At 49.5% G+C, this 23,981-nt stretch overlaps 4 protein-coding genes and 1 pseudogene across 6 annotated transcripts; 2 read left to right on the top strand and 3 right to left on the bottom strand.

Moving 5' to 3' along the window:
• Positions 1-7,806: 7,806 nt before the first annotated feature.
• Positions 7,807-9,749, bottom strand: LOC112885027 (annotated as a pseudogene).
• Positions 9,750-10,908: 1,159 nt separating this feature from the next.
• On the bottom strand, positions 10,909-15,100 carry LOC112885030. 3 transcript variants are annotated; one of them, XM_025950700.1, is made up of 6 exons: positions 13,097-15,100; positions 12,465-12,548; positions 11,880-12,344; positions 11,490-11,738; positions 11,330-11,405; positions 10,909-11,241 (listed from the first exon to the last, which is right to left on the bottom strand). In XM_025950700.1, the coding sequence occupies exon 1, from the start codon at positions 14,930-14,932 to the stop codon at positions 13,832-13,834; it is 1,101 nt and encodes a 366-aa protein (XP_025806485.1). In that variant the 5' UTR covers positions 14,933-15,100; the 3' UTR covers positions 10,909-11,241; positions 11,330-11,405; positions 11,490-11,738; positions 11,880-12,344; positions 12,465-12,548; positions 13,097-13,831. The 3 variants fall into 3 exon arrangements, with proteins under 3 accessions (XP_025806485.1, XP_025806483.1, XP_025806484.1); XM_025950698.1 differs by having other exon boundaries at positions 11,490-12,344; XM_025950699.1 differs by having other exon boundaries at positions 11,490-12,319.
• Positions 15,101-16,571: 1,471 nt separating this feature from the next.
• Positions 16,572-17,066, bottom strand: LOC112885035. The gene has a single exon (XM_025950705.1). The coding sequence runs from the start codon at positions 17,039-17,041 to the stop codon at positions 16,724-16,726; it is 318 nt and encodes a 105-aa protein (XP_025806490.1). The 5' UTR covers positions 17,042-17,066; the 3' UTR covers positions 16,572-16,723.
• A 250-nt stretch (positions 17,067-17,316) lies between these two features.
• On the top strand, positions 17,317-19,353 carry LOC112885032 (22.3 kDa class VI heat shock protein). The gene is made up of 2 exons (XM_025950701.1): positions 17,317-17,765; positions 18,524-19,353. Exons 1-2 carry the CDS (start codon positions 17,444-17,446, stop codon positions 18,778-18,780), a joined length of 579 nt encoding a protein of 192 aa, XP_025806486.1. The 5' UTR covers positions 17,317-17,443; the 3' UTR covers positions 18,781-19,353.
• A 1,638-nt stretch (positions 19,354-20,991) lies between these two features.
• On the top strand, positions 20,992-22,673 carry LOC112885028 (scarecrow-like protein 32). The gene has a single exon (XM_025950695.1). It carries the CDS (start codon positions 21,232-21,234, stop codon positions 22,489-22,491), a length of 1,260 nt encoding a protein of 419 aa, XP_025806480.1. The 5' UTR covers positions 20,992-21,231; the 3' UTR covers positions 22,492-22,673.
• The last annotated feature ends 1,308 nt before the right edge of the window (positions 22,674-23,981 follow it).

The raw sequence follows: 23,981 nt of genomic DNA, 5'->3' as shown, positions 1-23,981 counted from the left end.
ATATCTTCCGAGCACTTCATTTCAAAAGTTTTTCTTGTTGAAACCTTGGACTACAACTTATTATCCGTATCACAACTTTGCAACATGGGCTATAATTGTATTTTTAATGATGAGGGTGTGGTCGTCTCTAGGAGAAGTGATGGTTCAATTGCGTTTAAGGGTATATTAAAGGGAAAGCTTTATGTAGTGGACTTCACTAAAGATAAAGCTCAACTTGATACATGCTTAATCACAAAGTCCAACATGGGTTGGCTGTGGCACCGCCGCCTAGCCCATGTTGGTATGAAAAATCTTCACAAGCTCCTAAAAGGTGGTCATGTCCTAGGACTAACAAATGTTGTATTTGAGAAAGATAGGCCTTGTGGAGCATGTCAAGCAGGAAAGCAAGTTGGATCTAGCCATCCCACCAAGAACATCATGACAACAAGTAGACCATTGGAACTACTTCATATGGATTTGTTTGGTCCTATTGCCTACATAAGCATCGGCGGTAACAAATATGGCTTAGTCATTGTTGATGATTATACACATTTCACTTGGGTATTCTTTTTGCATGATAAAAGTGAAACTCAAGGGGTTCTCAAGAAATTCTTAAGGAGAGCTCAAAACGAGTTCAACTTAAGGATCAAGAAGATTAGAAGCGACAACGGGAGTGAGTTCAAGAACACTCAAGTAGATAACTACTTGGATGAAGAAGAAATCAAGCATGAGTTCTCCGCTCCCTATGCACCTCAACAAAATGGGGTGGCGGAGAGGAAGAACCGCACGCTCATTGAGATGGCAAGAACAATGCTTGATGAGTACAAGACTTCCGACCGGTTTTGGGCGGAAGCGGTCAATACCGCTTGTCATGCCATCAACCGACTATATCTTCATCGTCTACTAAAGAAAACTTCCTATGAGCTTCTCACCGGTAACAAACCCAATGTTTCATATTTTAGAGTTTTTGGGAGCAAATGTTATATTCTCAACAAGAAAGCTAAGAACTCTAAGTTTGCTCCTAAAGCTATGGAAGGTTTTTTACTTGGTTATGATTCAAACTCATGTGCATATCGAGTATTCAACAAAATCTTCGGATGTGTTGAAATCTCATGTGATGTGGTGTTTGATGAGACTAATGGCTCTCAAGGAGAGCAAGTTGATCTTGATGAACTAGATGATGAAGAAGCTCCAATTGAAGCTTTAAGGAACATGTCAATTGGAGATGTACGTCCTCAAGAATCAAGCAATGACCAAGGTCAACAATCTTCAACCAAGGCATCTCCTCCAACTCAAGATGATGATCATCAAGGAGATGGCAATGATCAAGGGGGAAGTGTTGAACAAGATGAAGAAGAGAGAGATGATGAACAAGAGGAGTCAAGAAATCAAGTGCCACATCCTAGAGTGCACCAAAGTGTTCAACGAGATCACCCCGTGGACAACATTCTTGGTGACATTGCAAAGGGAGTAACTACTCGTTCTCGTGTTGCTATTTTTTGTGAACATTACTCCTTTGTTTCTTTTCTTGAACCTCTTAAGGTGGAAGATGCTCTACAAGATGCGGATTGGGTAATGGCCATGCAAGAGGAACTCAACAACTTTAAAAGAAATGAAGTGTGGTCATTGGTGGAGCGACCCAAGCAAAATGTTGTTGGAACCAAATGGGTGTTCCGCAACAAACAAGATGAAAATGGTGTGGTGACAAGAAATAAAGCACGACTTGTGGCAAAAGGTTACTCACAAGTTGAAGGATTTCAAGTCAAGCAACTCAAGGAAGGGACATTCCTATGCCAAACCAAGTACACTCATGACATACTCAAGAAGTTTAACATGGAAAACGCAAAGCCAATCAAGACCCCCATGGGGACAAACGGGCATCTTGATCTTGATATTGGAGGTAAATCCGTGGATCAAAAGGTATATCGATCCATGATTGGCTCACTACTTTACCTTTGTGCATCTAGGCCCGATATTATGCTTAGTGTTTGTTTATGTGCAAGATTTCAATCAAATCCTAAGGAATGCCATTTGAGAGCTGTTAAAAGAATCATGAGATATTTAGTTCATACATCTCACCTAGGTCTTTAGTATCCAAAAGGTTCAAATTTCAAACTAGTTGGCTATTCCGATGCGGATTATGCCGGATGCAAAATTGATAGGAAAAGCACATCCGGGACTTGCCAATTTTTGGGTAAATCCCTTGTATCATGGGCATCTAAGAAACAAAATTCCGTTGCTCTTTCCACAGCCGAAGCGGAGTATGTTGCAGCCGCACATTGTTGTGCCCAACTTTTGTGGATGCGACAAACTCTAAAGGATTACGGTTACACCTTGAATCGTATTCCACTCCTATGTGACAATGAGAGTGCCATTAAAATAGCCGAAAATCCTTGTGAGCATTCTAGAACCAAACACATAGATATCCGGCATCATTTCTTGAGAGATCACAATCTTAAAGGAGACATAGAGATCTCTCATGTGAGAACAAACGACCAAGTTGCCGATATCTTCACCAAACCCTTAGATGAGAAAAGATTCTGTGCATTAAGGAATGAGTTAAACATCATTGATTCTAGAAATTTGGAATGAAGTGTTGCACACCTGCTTGTCCAATGGTAATCCGTTTAACAACAAAATGATTTTCAAAATGATGTATTCCTTGTTTGTGAAAATCTTGGATTCTCTTGATCGTTTGAATCGAATTGGTTAACATGGTCTTTTTAGATGATGAGTTATTGCTGCTCCTAGCTTCCGTTTGTCTTTTCTCTTTTTGGTGCTTGATGCCAAAGGGGGAGAAGATTGTATCCTAGCATGTGTTCTTAGACTCATGGTGAGCTTGAGTGTCGTCAAAAACTTATTTGGATATTTGGATGTATGTGAGACTATGTGTTTATTGCATATCTCGTATTTGAACTAAGTTGGGTTGTAATAACCTATTTATGGATGATGCTATGCTATGATTGTGAACCTATTGCTTATCCTTGTTTATCTAATCTTGGTTTTATCCCATCATGATGCTTTGACTTTATTTGGTTTGCTCATTATGAAATGGAGTTCATGAATATCTTGTGGATGCATAGATTTAGGGGGAGCTCATCACATATTTATTTCCTCAAGCTCTATTGAATTCATTGTTTTTATTGATTCATTTAGGTTGTCATCAATCACCAAAAAGGGGGAGATTGAAAGTGCATCTAGGCCTATTGACCTATTTTGGTGATTTATAACAACCTAAATGTGTATCTAATGTTTCAATTGAGAATAATGAGCAGGGGTCAAAGAAACCAAAAAGGAGAAAAGAAGAAGAACCAATTCCGACGATTCGTTAAAATTGGAGAACGGTACCGGTTCAAGAAATGTGGTTCAAGCGAAGATAATTCTTTGTTTTATATTTTCTTGAGTCTAGGTATACCGTACTATCAAGGGGGATGTGGAAAGTATGTGGTAGAACTCAAATAAACCAAATCCGGAACCCATGCCTTGAACAGAAAAATGCAAACCAGAGTGGTCCTGGCGGACAGTCCGCCAGGACACTAAAAAACAGCATAACGGCTAGTTTTTAGTGAGGCTCTATATATACCCCTTCGACCCCCAACGAAAAACAACCGGTCAAAATTGCATAAGCTGAGCCTCAAGCACATTCTAAGCACTCCAAAGCTCCCCAAAGTAAAACCCTAGCTTCTCCACTCCAAATCCTTGGTCTAGGGTTGGGTTTGAGCAAGATCCAAGCAAGACTCAAGCTTTCCCCAAGAGATTCACCTCTCTTGGGCATCTCTTGGCATTCTCCAACGCTTTCCACATCTATTACTCTTGGAGCTTGGCTCCTAGACGGTTAGAGGTGCTCAAGAACAACCAACTCGTGGTGTGGTTGGATTGAGAAGTTTGTATTACCCTTGTTGCTAGTGAAAAGCTCAAGTTTGACCTTTGTGGTTGCTTGAGAGAGGAAAGGGTTGAGAAAAACCCGGTCCTTTGTGGACTCCTCAACGGGGACGTAGAATCCTTGAGTGGATTCGAACCTCGGGTGAAAAATCTTGTGTCTCTTGTGTTTGATTACATCACATCATCTCTTGCACATTTGTTATACTTGCTTTTTGTACCTCCGTGTAGTATTCTTGCCCGATCTACTTGTATACCTATCTTGTGCTAGATTGCTTCCGCATTTAGTGTTCCTAACTTGTATTAGAGCATTTCTATTCAAATAGATTTTGTATACAAGTTTTAGTTTTCAATCGGTTACATTTCTTACCCGAGACGTCCCAACGGACATTGGAAGTGCCCAGCGGACAGTCCCAGCGGACGGTCCGCCAGGCAGCCTCGGACTGAATTCTTGTGTGCAGGTTTTAAGCAACGATCGCCTATTCACCCCCCTCTAGGCGTACTTTCACTGATGAAGCCACCGAAGCCGTTGGCAACGCAGATCCAGGAGCCGCAGATGAAGGTTGTGCCCTCGTCGAGCACGTTGCTGGTGAAGCTGAGAGATGCCATCGAGTTCTCCAGTGGATGCTCGATGAACTCCCCTACCTGGCGCGCCAGCTGTCGGTGTTTTACCGTCACGCCCATTGAGGGATACCCCCGAGGTGGTGAGTTTGTAGGTAGGGTGTTGCCGAGATCAGGAACTTGAAGGTGCAAAGGAACACAAGGTTTAGATAGATTCAGGCCGCCAAAAGCGTAATACCCTACGTCCTATGTGATTTGTATTGCCTTTGATAGTGATTAGATGGTCTCCTGGGTGATTCCTTGGATGATCGCTGGGTTCTCCCCTGGAGGGGTCCTGTCCGCCCTTATATAGTTCAGAAGGACAGGTTTACATGGAAGTTCTAGTCGGGTACAAGTGCAGAAGTCCTACCCGAGTACTCCTCGGGTAGTTTCCTACCATGTCCGACCAGTTTCACTGCTGTACGAGTAATCCTACTGCATTATGAGTAGTTACAACAGATATAGGGCGTGGGTCATATCCCATTCCGTATCCTAGGAAAAGTATGCCACGTGTACAGTCCCGTGTACCCAGGTCTGACAGAGCCAGAAACGGCTTCGCACTTGATCTTCCAATGTGCGTTCTGTTAGAAAAGTAGACGTTTTATGGTATATTTTTTATTTTGAGAATTAATAATTTAATTATGACAAGTGCATGTGTTCAAGTTTAATAACCTATTAAATAAGAACGTAAAACAAAATATGAGCTAGCAGACGTTTAGAATATGCCCTGAGGTGGATCCTTTACTGGCGATATTGAATGCGCCATCACCGACTGGAGTAGACATGCTACTCGATTTGACTTACTTGAAGTAGTTGAACTTAGTCGTTGCAGTGCAGAGTTCCCCGAACGACGACTTCGTGAAAGTAGCATGCAGTAGTCGTACGGCAATCTGGATGTAGTCGAAAGTACTCATAGCCTTCTGGATGTAGTCAAAAGTAGTCGTACGGCGATGGTCTTCTCGATGTAGTAGAAAGTAGTCGTACAACAAGCAGTCGCGTAGTCATACACTCACCCAAAACCTTACGACCCGCCTATCCCGAGCAGGATCACGTAGACGAGGAGGTTCCGAGGTCTGCTCACGCAAATCTCTACGCACGCAGAGCTTTACGCTGAGGATGAGTTTGCAGCGGCAGCAAAAGAACAAAGAAGAAGAGAGAGATCTCCTAAGCAAGAGTATGTTAAGCAAAAGAAGAGAGAAGACTGGCTCCTGGTATAGGTGTTTCTGAGAGGAAGGAAGGATAAACCTGGACACCTCAATGGCCATCAATTCACACCATTAACTGGTCATCAATCCTCTATTTTAATCACCAATTTCAACTGAACCGTTACTCTTCTCAATTACCCATATGGTAACAACCACCTTATAACTCCCTAATAGTAACCCGTTGAACTTTTAATTCTTAATTTATCATTTAAATAAATAGACCTAGCACAAATATTCTAACACTTTCGACACCGAAAACCTCTCGGGTTTGATATTATATTCCATCAGACTTTGCTGTCCATGGCATTCGACGGCTTCCTCGACCAGCGACCATTCCAGGTGCTCATCACGACACCTTCGTTCTTCTATACTGCTGGCAGCTATGGAAACCAAGGAACGGCTTCACCTTGGCAGACATTACAGGCCTGCAAGAACGAAGCCAAAGCGTGGAGCTGCCGTGAACTGCTGGCTAAATTTAACACGGTGAAGCCGTTCCTTCACCGTGAGTGGGTGTTTTTAATAGGTTCTCGAGCGAGCCTGCCTGCTGGAGCATTGGTGCTCGCTTTTTCTTTGGCAATATAAACTACTAAAAAATTGTAGCTCTTTGCTTCTATCCGGCGTAGCTTGTCTCGAGAATTTCGTGGTGTGGCTAGCTACAAAATTTTCAGCTTGCAAGTACCTAGCACGGTGCACGGAGTTGCAGTCACCTTGCTCAGCGGCACCAACTTGAGCATGGTGTTAGATCAGAACGATTCTGCTTGTAGGTGTAAGTCTCGATCAGTCTCCTTTTTCTTCGTTGCTGCAAGGGAAACGTGAAGGATACTAGGATAGTTAACAATTTTTGGTCTCACTGCCACAGATCTCATCCGCATCCGCAGACGTGAGATGTTAGTACCACACGTCACCTCTGCTGATGCCTTGATGCAACTCGCTCCGCTCCGTAGCTCTGACCCCTGACTGAGACGCATGTTTTGCTGGTGATGAAAAGCAGAGCAAACTGCATTTGCACATGGCTGAAGACGGAGGTTAACGATGTCGTACAGTGTAACAGTTATCACTGACAGAAACCAAACGTCAATGCCTAGAAATTTTGAGTAAACAGCGCAAAGCTGCGTGCCCCGGATCAAATCTTGTTTCCAGTAACGAGGTAAGCGCACATTTACTGTCTTCGGCGTGTGCTTCCGATGTTGCATAACGCAGCAAGATCCAGACCTGTACAAGTTGGCGTGGAGGAAGGACAGGACGAGAGAAGAACTAATGCACCAGAGCTGGATGAGAGGTTTATGGAGGATGAACTCAGTCCAATAGACGACAGGTTTTGTACAGTTATGGGATCTGGTGCAGCACGTAGCACCGTCTGAAGAATAAGACCGAATAACCTGGAAATGGACAGCCAATGGAGAATATACAGCGAAATCTGCATATGACATTCAGTTCACCGGGGATACAGTCAGGGACGGAGCCGGGGCCCGTGCTGGGCGTGCTGCAGCATGGGCCTGGCCTGGCTTCTCCCATGTAAATCTGCAATAATTAGATTTTAAAATAGTAGAATTCAATCTAATTTTAGTTAGCCTAGATTTTGTCCACTGATCAGCCCGGTTGGAAGCTCTTCTGGCTCCGCCCCTGGATACAGTATTACTGTACCGGGTACGACAATATGGAAAGCGCAGCGGAAGGAAAGCATAAATTCTTTGTTTGGTTACTGATCCAAAGCAAGATACTCACGGCTGACAAATTAGCTGAAAGGGGTTGGCAAGGGAACGTAGTTTGCTCACCTGATCCCATGAGGATGAATCAGCAGCTCACTTGATTCTATAGTTCCCATATGCGTTGGAAACCTGGAACAGAGTATCATTTTGGCTTGGGGGTGCTGTACAGTACAGGTGGCAGTACAAGGTCTGGACATTCATGATTGGTGGAGCAACAATCTGAGTGACCTTTCGAAGGAGAGAAGCTTCAAGGCTGCAGTCATGATGTATGTTGCCTCGAACCTCTGGAAAGAGAGGAACAGAAGAATTTTTGAAGGCAAGAGGAAGGAACCTGTGCAGATCATTCATGAGATTAAGGCTGAAATGTTAGCGAGGAACCTGGCTTGTGGAAGCCCTGAGATCCCTGAGAACCATTAGTTATCTATGTTAAGTCTTTCTCTAGAGTTTGAGCTTTTGTTTACTTTATGTAATATCTCCATGTAAGAACCAGCTTGCTTCTTCTTCTTGAATGACAATGCAGCACTCCTGCAATCTTCTCAACAAAAATGCCTAGAAATTTCCTTGCAAATAATTTTTAACGAAAAATGTAAATCATGTTTTGGTCTCCTAATTTGGTCTCTTGAAATCAGACACCTCTGTACTGCTGGTTCACCACTAGTGACGAAAAGTCGAAAACTGATTGCATAATGGCAAACAACACAAATACTCAACCGCAAAAAAAAAAAATCAACAACACAAATCCAATCCAAGACGCAGCGGTTTTTGTGCTCACCGACGACATGACAAACTTCACTGCTCGCCGGAGACATCTCCAGCAATCCCACCTCTACTTGCCGTCAGCATAGTTGCTCGTTTCCACGGGTGTGACGGACCGCGAGGTCGTCCGGCTGTCATCCGCGCGCGCTGCCTTCGATCAGGTCATCGATGAGCCGGGGCAGGTCGCGGGACGACGAGCCGCCTTCCGCCACGGCGGCGCAGGCCTTCGCCGCGAGCGCCCGCGCCCTGCCCCTCGCCGCCTCCCCCGCGCCGCCGGGCTCCAGGAACCTCGCCACCGCCAGCGTCACGGCATCCGCCGGCACGGCCCCCCTCTCCTCGTACCTCGTGCTCCGCGGCCCGCTCCAGACCCGCTCCCCGATCCTGAGCACGTCCGTCACCAGCCGCTCCTCGATGAACTGGTCGAACACCAGCGGCCACGTCAGCATCGGCACGCCGGCCGCCGCCGCCTCCAGCAGCGAGCTCGACCCGCAGTGCGTCAGGAACGCGCCCACCGCGGGGTGGGCCAGTATCGCCGTCTGCGGCGCCCACCCTCTGACAAGCATGCCCCTCTCGCCGACGCGCTCCGCCCACCCGTCCGGCGGCGCGCACCCGTCGGCACGCACCGCCCACAGGAACGGCTTCCCTGACGCTTCCAGCCCGAGCGCCAGCTTCCTGATCGAGCTGGTCAGCCGAGATGGCAGCGTAGGTGCCGAAGCACACGTACACCACCGAGCAGCTCGGCTTGGAGCCAAGCCACCTGATGCACGGCGACTCGCTGGTGCCTGCGGCGGCCGGCGGCAGCGGCAGCGAGACGGGGCCGACGAAGTAGCCGCGCTTCAAGGATGCGACGCGCACGAACATCTCGCAGTACGGGTGCTCGAGGTCCAGGTACGTGTTCAAGGCGACGCCGAGGCACCTGGAGAGCCCCGCCCAGCCCAGGTTGAGCCTTTCGTCGGGCTTCAGCGGGAGTCTCAAGAACTCCGGCAGCTCGGTCACGTGGATCTGTATCTCGGGCCCCGGTAACCCGGGGACCACCACCACCTGGGACTCGGACCCGCCGTCTCCGACGGCGCCGTCGAGGAGGCGCATGACGAGCAACGAGAAGGGGCCGATGACGGCGAACGCGACGCACGGCATCCCGAGCTCGGCGGCGATGCCGCTGTTCCAGTAGAAGTGGTAGTCCGTGACGACGGCGTCGGGGCGCCGCTCCCTGAGAAGCGCCTCCTGCGCCGGCCGGGTGAGCGCCTCGTCGACTGCAGCGTCGTCGATGCGCCACGCGTCGTCTCCGGCGGCGGAGAGGTTCTCCACGCCCGGAGCGAGGCCGTCCACGCGCGGGAACGGGTACGTCGCGATCCCGACCAGGCGACACGCCTCCGGGCCGTGCCGCTCGAGGATCGACCGGACCACCGGGACGTTCGCCGGGGTGACGGCGACGGCGGGCTCGACGACGCCCGGCCTGGCCGATGCGAGGCGGACGGCGAGGTCGGTGTAGGGGCCGATGTGGCTGGTGGCGAAGAAGGGTATCAGAAGGACGCGCAGCTTCTTGCTCTGCTTGGCTGCAGCCATGGCTGATTGCAGCCTCTGTGTTGGTGTGAGGATTTGGGTTGAGAGGGCAGCAGGAACGCTCTAGCTTTATTTATGCTTCAGCGAGCCAACCTCATGGCAATTAGTAGTATATAAGAACAACCTTAATTCTCATTTTCTTTTTGGTTTGGTGGCCACTGGCACCTAATCAAATAGTAGGTGAAAACATCTTATTTTTGGCCACCAGAGATTAATAAAATCCCATTTTAAAGAACTGTTACATACGTTTTCGTGATATTACATTACACTGTCCGAAAAATCAACACCACACACGTGTGGGCACGCACATCTTATCTAGGATCGCACACATCTCGCTTTAACATTCGCGCTCGGAGTGCCTGGCTCTTTTGGCGCTGCTGACCGGTCCACCTGTTCTTACCTCACTGCCGAGGCAGATGGTAGCGCGGGCTCACTTGCAGCTCCACTTTCTTTCGCGTCGCACTGTTTTTCAGTCCCACGCCCCCTTGCAGCTCGCCGCCGGCTGTCAGTTCGGCGGCGCTTCGCCGGTCTTCCAATTTTCCCGTGCGCAACTCGCCGCCGGCTGTCAGTTCACCGGCGCTTTGCCGGTATTCCAATTTTCCCGTTCTGCGCACTTTTTTTCACGGCCAGAATTGTTCTCCCCGTCCTCCTGTTCTTCCGTCCCTTGCCGCCATCGCCATTTCTTTGCTGCCGCCGTCCCCTTTGCTTTCTCTCTCCGCGCGCCTCCCTCTCTCCCTCCCTCCCCCTCCCTGTCTCCCTCTATCTCTCTCCCTCTCCCTTTATCTCTTTCTCTTCTCTCTCTCTGAACTTCTGCTCACGGCGGTCACCATTTTTTGCCCGCCGTCGCCACCTCGGCCATACGCATTATATTATTTTTTCATCCACCTGCCTTAAGCTCTTGTTCTGCACCACATCACCAGTGCCTTGCTTCCCTGTAGTCTGTGTGATGTGCTCTAGGAGCTGTTTTCAACAAATATTTGAACTGCCAGGCCCACCCTCCTGTATAATTATTCGAGAGAGGTTCTTAAAATTTTGGATCGAAGCAATAGCCAGGTATATTTACCTCCTCCTTTGTCACCTACTTGTATTTGGGAAGACACCATCATCCAGTGCAATAAAGTTATTATCCCAATTAACTCACGATGTATATCATTTTTTTCACTAGATGTTCCTAATTGATCTCAATACTCGTTAAAACATACGATGACAGCACCTCATAGGTAGGAATACTCGTTGCAATATAAGGTCACAGCACTCCGCAAGGGGGAACACTGATTAGTTCTCCAAATTCTGCCCAAATTACCCAAATTCTGCTGACGTCAGAACAAAATACATGGTACGTACAACATAGTTTCTAAGCTAGGTCTCATTCACATTCAGAGCCCAAACTTCGACCCCATTTATCGGCAGTCATTTCAGTTAGTACCCTAATCCCTCTGCTATTAGTTGCTGGAGATGGCTTCCATGATACTTGGTGGAGGCTGACCTATGTTTCCAAACATAGTTAGGAGCTGGTGCAGCAAGCTACACTTTTGAAGTTTAGTCGCCTCCTGCACAATATAAGTATATTAAACCCAATAATTTCCAAGATAATTCCTAGTCTATATACTTTCTTCAGGTTGTCTCCTTTCAGCTTACCTGTGTTAGAATCCGTGTCAGGTATTGCCCATCAAAGTATCTCGCGTAGAACATGGCGTACAGACCGGATGTAGTGCTAAAGATTTAAAGGTGCAATGAATTAGCTTAATTTGTTTGGTAAGATACAGAGACAGGTTGGGCATTTGCAATGTTTTCTCACCTGTCGCGCTTCACATACTGTTAAATACTCAATCCCCCATGTTTCCATGTTTGCAGGTGTATTTGGAAAATACCTTTGCTTTGCTTCCTGCATTGCAGCACGCATGATGCTTACACTGTGTCTGTGCTTTGTTGCCATATACTCTTCTCCCAGCGGCATATCCATTGGATCCAAAACTATTATCTTGTTCCTTCCAAAGTCCCACACATACATGCACCAATGCCAGTGTATCAGCACAGGTGCAATCACCTAAGATCAACTGAGGTCAGGCAAAATCATGGATCAACTGATAGAAAATCTTGAGCTATTTCTTGGTGCACACAGCCACAGCCACAAGTAAACCTGCTGCTAGGTTTGTCTGCTCATTTGAAACAAAAATCTCATGCTCACCATCTTTGGGCTGAACTCCATTTAGTTCCATCAAACCACTTCCAACCACCAACTCGCCCGGCTCTGTAAATTCTTCCCCTAATTCATCTTCAGTCATATCCATGTCATCAACTCCAAGTTCTGGATACTCAGATACACAGCCTATACAGTCTCTGGCATTGTTAAAACATTCTTTGCTTATATTGTCATCAAAATCAGCTATGCAAACATCATCAGAACTGCATTTAATTTTAAAATGCGTTTGCTGTTGGTCGACATCTGCACCATATCCGTCATCATCCAAGTCATCAGCTGACTGGTATCCTGTTGTCTCATGCTCAGATTCCACTGCACTATAATAGGCTCCACCATTTTCCTGGTACATTTCCATTGGATAATCTGTCATCATTGAACTATATTCAGTGCACAATGACCCTTTGCTTGCATGGATCAACAGCTCACTGAAAGAACACAGATTCATCACCACTGCACAAACACCAATAGGATTGTTTACCTTGTTACTGCATCTCCTCTACAGCAGTATCATTTTTATTTGCACGATCAAAATGACTTCTTTTTTTTGCATATTTTAGTTCAAAAACCAACCTGCTTGAACAACATTGCCAACAGGCATCTGTGCTCCATATTGTGAAGTATTATCCGCCAAGTCCAGCATAGTAGTAGATAACCCTTTAAACCCAAAGCAATATCAGTACTTATGTTGTAAAATGGTTTGTTTCTTGGATATATCAATGTGCAACCAATAGTGATAGTATTTCAGAACCAAAGGACAACTAAGAAAAAATTGACCGGCAAACAAACATTGTTGTGCAACATTAGCTACCCAGGTCTGTGTGTCTGTTTGTGTAACACCACCTTTCCCAGCCTTATCCGAGTAGTCCATAAAAGAAGATTGCACCCCTTCAAATTAAAGTAACATGAGTAGACTATTTCATTGCATGTTCAATGTACTCGTAGTGGTGCAAGTATTTGGTGAAAAAACACTGGATTAAACAGAAGCAATACCACTATTGTCATTATAAATAATCGCGTGGTTGATTCACAAAGCAGCTGTGTCACTGATAAAGAACAGCATTATTATTACGTAGCTACATTTCTAGCCCAAAAGTGAAGTGCCCGGAGGTACTAATATCTTTAGCGGCATTTAGATCTCCAATGGCTAGATTACTCCTAGAGATACTAATAGGTTTATTATACCTGATTAGAGAATGGCATACCTTTTTGAAGATCATTTCGCAGCTCTGTCAGCGGACCATCTAGATCTGAGGCGATAATGGCGGCACAACTGGCTGTACTTGAATCCATAGTAGATACTGTTGGCAGAATAGGTTGGAATTTTTTTTGGAACTGTAAGATCTACGAGCTGAAATCGCTAGAGATGAGCAATGATTTGGGCATTGTGATGAAATGCAGGTCGAAGGAGAGAGTAGTTGGAGCTGGAGGTTGAAGACGAGCGATATACCTAGGGGTTGGAATCGCTAGAGATGAGCGTTATCCGGGGCATGGCGGATGAACTGCAGGTCGATGGAGAGAGGAGTTAGAGCTGGAGGTTGAAGATGAACGAGGTACAATGGGTCGCGTGTTTGCTGCACGTGAGTTAGTAGTGCCCGCGAGAGTTGCCTAAGAGTCGCGAAATTTGCCTAAATTCCCGCCTGGCGCAGAATGGTCTGTGTTGACTTGCGCGAATCGCGAAGCGCTTACAACCGCACGATAGAGTGTGCGGCATCACAATCTTGTGAAGTTGCTTGCTGATCACCAGGATTGCAGTGTCCTCATCCAAAGGTTTTTGTGCAAAACTGCAAATGCACCCTGAATCACCTACCAAACACAGCTTGTGTGTGCTACCACTCATCCGTGTCAGAAGCAGTTGCATGCATGGCGCAAGGAATTCAGAGGACAGCGTGATAAAATCATGGAAACCATCAGTCTCGCACTCATGCAGGCAGCATGAATCACCGCTTCCCCTTTCCTCTGGTCACATTGGACACCATCTCCCTGAGGAACCTGGCCGACTTGGTCACCGGCGAGTTGGCGGCCATGAGGTTGTACAGCATCGTCTCCACCTCGCCGATGGTCGGCCGCTTCTTAAGCCGCGACACGACCCTGAACTTCTGCCCCTCGGGCGCGCCGCCGTCGTTCTCCACCATGAGCACCCAGCTCTCGCCGCCGAACCGCCCGCCGTCGACGCACCGGAGCAGCACGCCCGTCTTCTTGCTCAGCAGGCCCCGCACCTCCAGCCCCGTGAAGGAGTACACCACGTCGAAGGACCCCACGAAGCCCCTCGCGCCGGCGCCGAACGCTTCACCCTCCTCCTCGTCGAAGCTCCACGCCGGGTTGAACAGGACCACCGGCTTGGGGTCCACTGCGGCGGCGGCGGCCTTCACCTGCTCCACCTGCGCCGGCACCGGGGCCAGGAACACCGTGGCGTCGCAGGCGCTCAGCGCGCCCGACTCCTCCGAGCCCAGCTGGGCGTGCGCCGTCGCCAAGTCCCCCGAGTTCTCGAATTCCCGCAGCGCCACGGCCAGCGCCTCGGCCGAGGGCCAGACGAGCAGAAGCCTCGCCGGCGCGCCCTTCCTCGACACGCCCGCGCCGCCCGAGAACACGTCGAGCGCGAGGCGCGCGAGGGAGCCCGGCGAGTCGTCGACGACGGGGATCTCGGCGCGGAGCCGGGGCTGCCGCTGCCTCTTGAGCTTCTTGGGCGGGACCGAGTTGCCAAGCGGCTTTTGCAGCGCCGCGGCGAGGCAGGACCGCGCCTGCGCGACGGCCTCCTCCCTCGACGACGGTGGCGAGGGCGCGGCCTCCGACGCCGGGGACGACGCGGAGGAGTGGACGCGCCGCGTCGGCCGCGGCGGCTCGCTGCGGAAGGTGAGGGAGCGACGGAGAGGGGTCCCTCGCGGTGGCGCAGAGAGGGACGGGCGCGTCGGGAGCGAGGGTTTGAGCGCGGCCTTGGAGGGAGGAAGATTCAGGAGGTTGTTCAGGGCCATTGGCGCGGGAAGCGTCGGTGCGAGAGAAGATAACGTGTTATCTAGGTGGAGCATCAGTTTCTTGGTCATATCAAACTCCAACGGCGCAGGTTTGTCTTCTGCCTCCTACACCTTCCTCGTCCTCCTCACACCCTTGTTTCTTTTTTTTTTCACCGGCGGTTCAGCTAATCACGTTACGATTTGCGGAGTGTATCAGCGTGATGATTCTGATCCTGAACTTCGCATTCGTCCCGGATCTGAAAATGCCATAAGCTTCGGACAGGAAACCAAGCAATGTACAGATTAATAGGTCAGTCTAAGCAGAACAGCTAACACTGTAAGTGAACAGCCAATGGGGCTTGTGGTCAAACCACTGGAACCAGTGCAGCATCACACACAGATCTACAATTCATGAAGATTGCTGCACATGCGAGCAAATAATATGCAAAGCAGTCGAGGACTCGCTTGTTTGGGCCTCGATGCCAGGGACAATCCACAAAAGCATACCCCGAGTCCCCGACAGAAGTAGAGCTCCATCCAGTTTGCTTACTGCACCAGAGATTGAAGAAATCTAACTATATACATCTTATAGGTTCATCCCCACTAACAGGAAGTAAGGAACGATCACTTCTAAAAATCATATAAAAATAGTTTCATTTTTGTATCAAGCATTGAAGAAGTTACCAGAACAAAAAAGTAAACAGACGTACTTGCATCACCCTACCCATACACAGTCACATAAGACAGTATAAGGTGACTGACAAACATCAACACAATCGGCAATGCGCTACGTTTTCTGATCACATATGTACAAATTTTTCATTCAAGTTATTCTCCGAAACAACGTAAACAAAAATGTACTCTCATCTGCTCCATACTCTCAGGAATATTGAACTTCTGGATTTCAAGCCATACTGATGGTTTTAACAGTCAGTTCAAATGAGAAAAAAAAAGAAACTGTATTCCATCATCAAAACAAACCCAAGGTTGAGATGCTAGCACATAGCCGGTGAACACCTTCAGGATATAAGAATTTAGTAGTCCATATAAAATTCTCAAATCTCAATGGCCAGCTCAAGTAATATGGAACCACAAATAGCACAGAACAACATCCAACGCTTCTAACTTCCCATATAAAATGACCCTGCATGCTGATGTCTTTTTTCAATCATGCTGTAGCTCAACCACAAAATACAGTGCTGTTACCACACCCTCAAAAGTAACATAATCCACCTGCTCTAACTTCATATTTTTGTTACTGTTCTCAAATTGGCTACCTAGTTTATTCGCAGGAGGGTAAACTCGACCAAACAAACCATTAGCATGCCAAGAACACATGAACAGCCATGACAACTATCTTCTGGTGTCTCCTAAATACCCAGAAGCCATCCTTCTCTTCTTACACACCATAAAACCCATGTACGAGAATTTCCAGTTTCCAGCTCAATTATTATGTCATATTGTCACCACAGATTATGTCAACAGCTAATATAGTGATTTTAAGGCAGTAATTCCCATGTGCACCGAACATGTATCTTGCAAAAGTTTTCAATCACGCTATATAACTCATCCATAAATTTCATTGCTGTTACCAAACCATTAAAAAACACAGTTTCACTTTGAGATGCTAATTTGACATCTTCCGTTACTATTTGCATGTAGTGCTTAATTTGTTCATCTTAGAAACAGCAATCATATCATCAGCACGCAAATCAAGCACAGACAACCATGATCGGCCAAATCTAATCATCAAATTCATCAATTGTACCTCAAGTTTTATTCACTGAATGCCTGGTAACCAGTACAAACCCAAGTACCGCACCCACACCTTTATACCTCTAGAACCTGGTACAGTCCCAGTCGGGGGTGCGCTCCTCACGCTCAGAACACGATCCGGAACTGCGGCGCGCCCTCCCCGGCGGCCGGCACCAGCTCCCAGCGGCACGGCTCGAGGTCGTCGGAGACGGGGCAGTACCCCGCGAGCGTGACAGCGGCGCCTGACTCCGCCGCGGACCCGAACTCGAAGACCGTCGCGTCCGCCGCCTGCCGCTGCCGCCGGACCTCCACCGCCCCCTGAGCCCCGGAAGCCGCCGCCTCGGCGCCCCCGGCCCCCGAGACCGCAGCGGCCTGCTGGCCCGGCTGCTCCGGCGGGCCGCCGCCGCGTCGCCCTCCTCCCCTCCACCACGAGAAGAGCCCCATCGCGAGAGAGAGACGTGGAAAACGAGATTGGGTTAGGGTTCCGACCTCGGGCCTGTTTGGTTTGAGAGAGACGTGAGAGAACCAGGCCGTGAAGATCCTGATGGTTTGGACCGCCGGCCCATTTGTCAGCGCGTTCCAGCCCAGAAACCAAACCTAAAAAAGGCCCGCCATGATGACCATCACAGCCCATTTATGTCGATCCATTATAGAAAAAAAAAAGGGAAAGAGGGAAAAGGCGGGAATCACATCGATGGCAATGGCGTTAGCCAGGCAACACCAAACGGAATCGCGCCTCCCATCCTCTGCTTTCCCCAAAGGCCAGCTCCACCACGGCGCCACCGCTCCTATAAACCGCCGCCTCCCTCTCGGCGCGCTTCCCCCCCGGGAGATCCTGAGGCGGCGATGCCGGGGCGGCGGGCGATCGAGGTCCGGCTGCAGCCCGTCGACGCCGCGGCGCCCAAGTGGCGCATGTCGCTGCTGGAGAACACGTTCGCCGGGTTCCTGCAGGGCGCCGGCGCCGACTCCGCGGCGAGGGCCGTCTTCGCGGAGGGCTCCCTGTTCAGCCCCTTCCTGTTCGGCAAGTTCTTCGACCCCGCCGACGCGTTCCCGCTGTGGGAGTTCGAGCCCGAGGTGCTGCTCGCCGCGCTCCGGCGCGGCGCCGCCAGGACCACCGTCGACTGGGGCGAGACCGACGCCGAGTACTACCTCAGGGCTGACGTACCAGGTATGCGCAGCTCGATCGATCGCCGCGATTCCAGGGTTTTTGCACGTAGTTCTAGAACGCTGTTCATTAACACACATACAGCATCCTTCTGCAAAACTGCAAGCTTCGGACCGGTTTCAATTCAGAACAGTGTTCAGTAACAGACTTACAGACATCAAAATCCCCGTGAAAACTTCAGATAAACTGACATAGGATGATTTGGATTCAGTACTTCAAATTCAGAGCTTTAGAACTTGGTATGAGATGCTGCACATATAGATTCCTTGTAATATTTCTGCTCCCAGTCCTGCTCCTGCCTCATCAGCCACCCAGTTAGCGTTACTGCTGCGGTTGCGTCTTCTCGGAATATCGGCAGCTGTGACCGGGCAGATTGCGGTGGTAGTGTGCCGTCCATCCACGCTTCAGAGTCCAGATGCTTACAGTTTTCCAGAGAAATCTTTTGCAACTAGCAGAGCAGCAGCTAGAGCTGTAGAACGAAAGCAACACTCACGAAGTCATGTGTGCAGCCTCTTTTCCCCCCACTAGCTTCCCTTGGCTTTATCTACCATAGCTTCCCTATAGTAACATACTTTTCCTCTACAAACATACCTTGCGTTTGCGTGTGGCACACAGAGGTGTGGTGTAGACAAGCAGGCAGCAGGCACAAAGAGTGTTCGAGACGATTGCGATAGCCAAGAAACCATGGCGATCACTTTAATTGGTTGCATTATTCTAGGCCGATCAAAAGATTGATTTGGCTCTCCCATCTCTTCATTCAGGTGGCAGGAAATGCGACGTGGAGGTGAGCGGGGACGCGATGAAGGTGATCGACATCAGCGGGCTGTGGCGGGCGCCGCCGGCGGACGGCCGGGACTGGCGCGCCGGCCGGTGGTGGGAGCACGGCTTCGCGCGGCGCGTGGAGCTGCCGGAGGACGCGGAGTGGAGGAAAGTGGAGGCCTACTTCGACGACGGCGAGGGGTCCCTGGAGATAAAGGTTCCCAAGGCCGGTGATGCCCACCAGGCCACCACCGCCTGAGGCTGAGTGAGAATCCGAACCTCGCCGCCCCCCATTGGAGGAGAGCATTATTCTTCGAACAGTAGGCTGAAATGGAAAACGACGGCACAATCCTGATAAAAAAAATTTGCAAGATATGGAGGCAGAAAAAGGAGCAAACTAAGATCATTCCATGTTGCAGCATAGTATGCGTTAATCCATGTCCCTGAAACGATGTATGTACTATGTTCTTCGTTCCAGTGCCAACTCTGGAATTGACTAGCTAATTTGCAGTGTCACTGTCGCTTTGGTCATCGTTCCGGGATAGGTGAATATAAATTCAAAGGTCGCGGCTTTCCGGAAGGCGGATGCGGATTCTCCCGTTTCTTTCGGCATGAAGGCTCTCTATCACCCCCGGGTCCCTTTATCCTCCACAATCAGGCATTTGACCATCAGAATTCAGAGCTCTGACGGAAGGCCGGCGCTTTCGTTTCGTCAGGATATTCTTCAGAGAAATGATTGGCCAGATGATTGATCAAGATCTGCTGTAAAATAAACATCTTTCAGTGTGCACCAAGTTGTTTAACAGATCTAACGGACATTCGTTTCTTCTCCTTTACGTGATGCTCTTATCGTACTCGATTACAGTTCCAGTGATCCAGCACTTGACAGGTGTTCTTCAGAATTCCTCCTTGGCCCTTCCATCCTTGGTAGCCCGATGCTGTATGGTGGTATCTTTGACTGATCCTGACTGACAACTGACAAGAATGGGCACACACGTACGATCAGTGCACACGTGGCGCCAGAGGATCGCCGGAGCTGAACTCAGTATTGTTTCCTCCACGCTCTTCGCCAGCCAATCGCGCTCGTCAAAATCAACGGCTAGAGGACAGAGATACGACAAGGCAGCGACACGGACACGCCCCAACTGTGAATCAATCAGGCTCAAGAGTGACGAGAACAACAGGTTGTTCGTCAGCGCCCGGAGATGCCCGCTCGTGTGGATTGTACCCCGTTTAGAATTGGCCCTGCTTGCTTGTTCGGTTCTAGGGACGCCCGCCCTCCGGCATAGAAAATGGGGTGCAGAGAATGACAAGGCGAGGTAAGTTTATTCGGAGTTCTTCGTCCGTTACTCTCAACGGCCAAAAGAGTCCGGACGGCTATGTCTGCTCCGCCGTCGCCTTCTCACCGGCCGTTTTTTTAATCTAGGTTAACAGTGGAAACACTACGGCTAACGACATAGTAGTACATTGTACATGTCATTAACTCATTATAGTGTCGTTAAGCTGAACCACCTTTTGAGGAAAACATGAAAAAAGTTGGTTGAAAGTAATGTTACCATATCGTCCGACTAATCATGATTAGTCACAACTAATCACCCTTATCGGTTCCTTGATACCGATTATACCCACCGACTCAATTAGCTCGACTAGATTGCAAGTTGTCCGATTAGTTATCGGCTAACCACGATTAATTAGTCATCTGATTAGACGTACGACGACTAACATCTGAATCATAATATACTTCTTCAAGTTTGTAACCATCACTAATCCCTCATAATTATAGCTTAGCACTTGATAATTTGCTTAGGGATACTTATTCAGTGAGACATTTATGTGCTTGACCAACCAACCATGGTTGAATCTTAATCTTTATTGTTTGCCTACTTATTCTCTACTGTAATTTATAATTGACCATCTATTTAATATATATACATCCTAAGTAACAGGAGATTTAGATAGGACAACTAGACTTCCGACTAGGTTGGACTAGCTTCGACTAATCGGCCTGATCAATGACTAATCACGATTAGTCATGTTATCGGTGCTCTTACGACTAGGTTCGATAATTCGATTTGAAAACAATTACTTGAAACTATGCTGTCTGAACTCTGAAGTCTGAACTTCGGTATTTCAACACTAGGCTTCTGTTTTCTGCTTTGATATTGAGTTGCTTAATTCAGTTTAGGAGTCAGCAGCAATTCGGTCGAGAAGAATTATGGACCAACTAAAGATTCCACGATCTAGAGTAGTACAAATAAAGCTGGTAGTACAACAACAATTCAGACACAATCAGACAAAGGCGTTATAATGAGAATTCAGATTGTCTTTTTCCCAATGGAAAGAGTCCAAATTGCTATCTAATTTCCTCCCCCATGGGGGTGAAGGGAGGATCTTTCCCGGAGCTCCTATAAATAGCCCATGCCATTCCAACAAGCAAACCAAAACTACCTACAAGCGCCTAAACCCTGCCAATTCTCTCACTCAAATCACCTTGCAATTGCATGCTACCAAACTCCAAACTAGTGTAGGAACTAGCAGGCAGCAGCCTAATCCTTCTAGGGATTGCCTCGTCCCACATCTCCATAAATGATCCGCAGCCGCCCAATGCGAGTCCGAAAAGTGTCGCTATCCTAGCCAGCCCTAACTATTTGGCTTGGCGTCGGAAAATCCTGAGCACATTGGCACGCCCGTACGAGGACTAGGCCGGGGGATGGAGCAGGAGCTGAGGACCGGCGGCGGCGGCGGCGGCCTCAGGGCGCACAGCTCCGTGTGCTTCTCCTGCGCGCTCATCGACGGCCCGCGCATCCAGCAGCTGCTGCTCCACTGCGCCGCCGCGTTGGAGTCCAACGACGTCACGCTGGCGCAGCAGGCCATGTGGGTGCTCAACAACATCGCGTCGTCCCAGGGGGACCCCAACCAGCGCCTCACGTCGTGGCTGCTCCGCGCGCTGGTCGCGCGCGCGTGCCGTCTGTGCGGTCCGGCCGGGGCCACCCAGGCGGCGCCCGCACCGCGGGAGCGTGCGATGTCGGTGACGGAGCTCGCCGAGTACGTCGACCTCACGCCGTGGCACCGGTTCGGCTTCACGGCCTCCAACGGCGCCATCCTCCGGGCCGTGGCGGGCAGCGCCGCCGTGCACGTCGTCGACCTCAGCGTCACGCGCTGCATGCAGTGGCCGACGCTCATCGACATGATGTCCAAGCGGCCTGGGGGCCCGCCGGCGCTCCGCATCACCGTGCCGTCCGCCCGCCCCGCCGTGCCGCCTCTGCTCGGCGTGCCGGACGAGGAGCTCGGCGTCCGTCTGGCCAACTTCGCCAAGTCCAAAGGCGTGCAGCTAGAGTTCAACGTCGTCAGCAAAGGCCCGAGCACCAGCCCGACGTCGTCTACAAAGAATAAGGCAACGCTCTGCCAGGACCTGGCGTCCGTGCTGTCGGACCCGCCGTCGCTGGCGCTCCGGGACGGCGAGGCGCTCGTCGTCAACTGCCAGAGCTGGATCCGCCACGTCGCGCCGGGCTCGAGGGACGCGTTCCTCGACGCCGTCCGCGCGCTGAACCCGTGCCTGGTCACCGTGACCGACGAGGACGCCGACCTGGACTCGCCGAGCCTCGCGTCCCGCATCGAGGGGTGCTTCAACTTCCACTGGATCCTGTTCGACGCGCTGGACACGTCCGCGCCCAGGGACAGCCCGCGGCGGGTGGAGCACGAGGCGGCCGTGGGCCGGAAGATCGAGAGCGTCGTGGGCGCCGACGACGCCGACGGCGCGGAGCGGTCCGAGTCCGGCGCGAGGCTCGCGGAGCGGATGCAGCGGAACGGGTTCGCCGGCGTAGCGTTCGACGAGGAAGCGGCGGGTGAGGTGAGGCGCTTGCTGAGCGAGCACGCGACTGGCTGGGGCGTGAAGCGGGAGGAGGACATGCTCGTGCTCACCTGGAAAGGCCATGGCGCCGTGTACACGGGCGCCTGGGCGCCAAGCTAATTTAGCTATCTGCTGCTAGGAGCCTAGGATGCATGGCAGATGGCACCATGGGAAGAAAGTAGGCTAGGTAGCCTATGTTTCCGATTAGCTCAAGAAGAATCAAGCTAAACGGATTTGACACAGAAACAAATTTCCTCAATATAGTCAGTTCCATTCGACCATGATCGCGGCGACAGAACGATCGTGACTCAAAGGAACGAAGATTTATGTGAACATTTGTGCTGTAATGTTTAAACCCTATTTGTCCAAAATGCAATGCATACGGACTTTTTTTTTAAAAAAAGAAAGAAATGAAGACCTCATGAGACATGGACTCTAAACTTATCAAGTTACAAAAAGTGTTTTCGTAAGAGCCCATTTTGTGATGAAAAGCCCGAACAGCAAATCGATTTGATCACCACAAAAGTTCAGATATTTGATTTTGGGAACCAATGCTAGTTGCAGCGGTGACCAGCAGCAGTTGCGTCGTGGAAGGCGCAGGAGGCCTACGAGGACCTCACCCCGCTGCCAGATCCGCAACCGTGCCTTCAAGAGGATGCTCCTCTTGATCCTGCCTCACCTGTTATCTCTGCACCGGCTGGTCTCCGTTGCAACTAGCATCGGTCCCCCAAAATCAAATATCTATCTCATCGGTTATCTCTACCACTGCCATATGGGTCCGAGTGCAATCAGGCCCACATGGCAATACCATGAGCCTCTATCATGTGGGTCCGAGTGCAATCAGATCCACATAGCAGTGGCATAAGTCTCTCTGCCGTTAAGATCCGTCCCTTCGCACCATCAGCGTCCGACAGCATTCTCGGAGCTTCCCACGCCGCTCCCTCGACCAGCCACCACCAGCCGGTCTTCCCTATTGTCCCTAATCTTTTCCTTTTCTAAGACCGACGGCAATGGAACACCTTGGCAGCCCCTCCTTTCTGAACAGTGGCACCACTGCCACATGGAAGATGAACAGGAGCAGCGGGTCCACTTGCAGTAGTGTGGCTGGCACTTCTACGACACGTGCGCTCAGAGTCGCATGCGCAACTACGAGTATTGTCGTGATTTTGTGTCATTAAGAAATGTGTCTTTTGTTGGCCTCGTACCGACTCGGAAAAGTGTTCAGTTCAAAGAACAAATCTGTTTTGGGCTAAATGTTCCTTCAAAATCGTCTGGCCCGAATTTTCAGCTGCCCAATATTTATCCAAGTCCACCTTTGAGCCCGTAATCTCTAAACTCAACTCCTGGAACCGAACCGGGCAACATTTTAGGCATAGTACATTGCTACTTAAAATTGCTTTTTTACTCACCAAACAACTACATTTCCTTATTGAACAAACAAAAAAGTTTTTAACTTCCTCTGTACCTAATATAAGCATTCTAGGAATCTTAGTACAATTTAAGCGGTAAGCCAAAAGACCGTCATATTCCTCACTAAATATTCTGGACCACCGGTGAGCTCCACAAAATCAATTGGATATGATGCTATTGTCCTTACCTGCAACCATAGA

This window comes from Panicum hallii, chromosome 3 (genome assembly GCF_002211085.1).
Source record: "Panicum hallii strain FIL2 chromosome 3, PHallii_v3.1, whole genome shotgun sequence".
In the NCBI taxonomy this organism is placed as follows: Eukaryota; Viridiplantae; Streptophyta; class Magnoliopsida; order Poales; family Poaceae; genus Panicum; species Panicum hallii.
The sequence above is the reverse complement of the archived record's forward strand: the minus strand, read 5'-3'. Positions and strand labels throughout refer to the sequence as shown.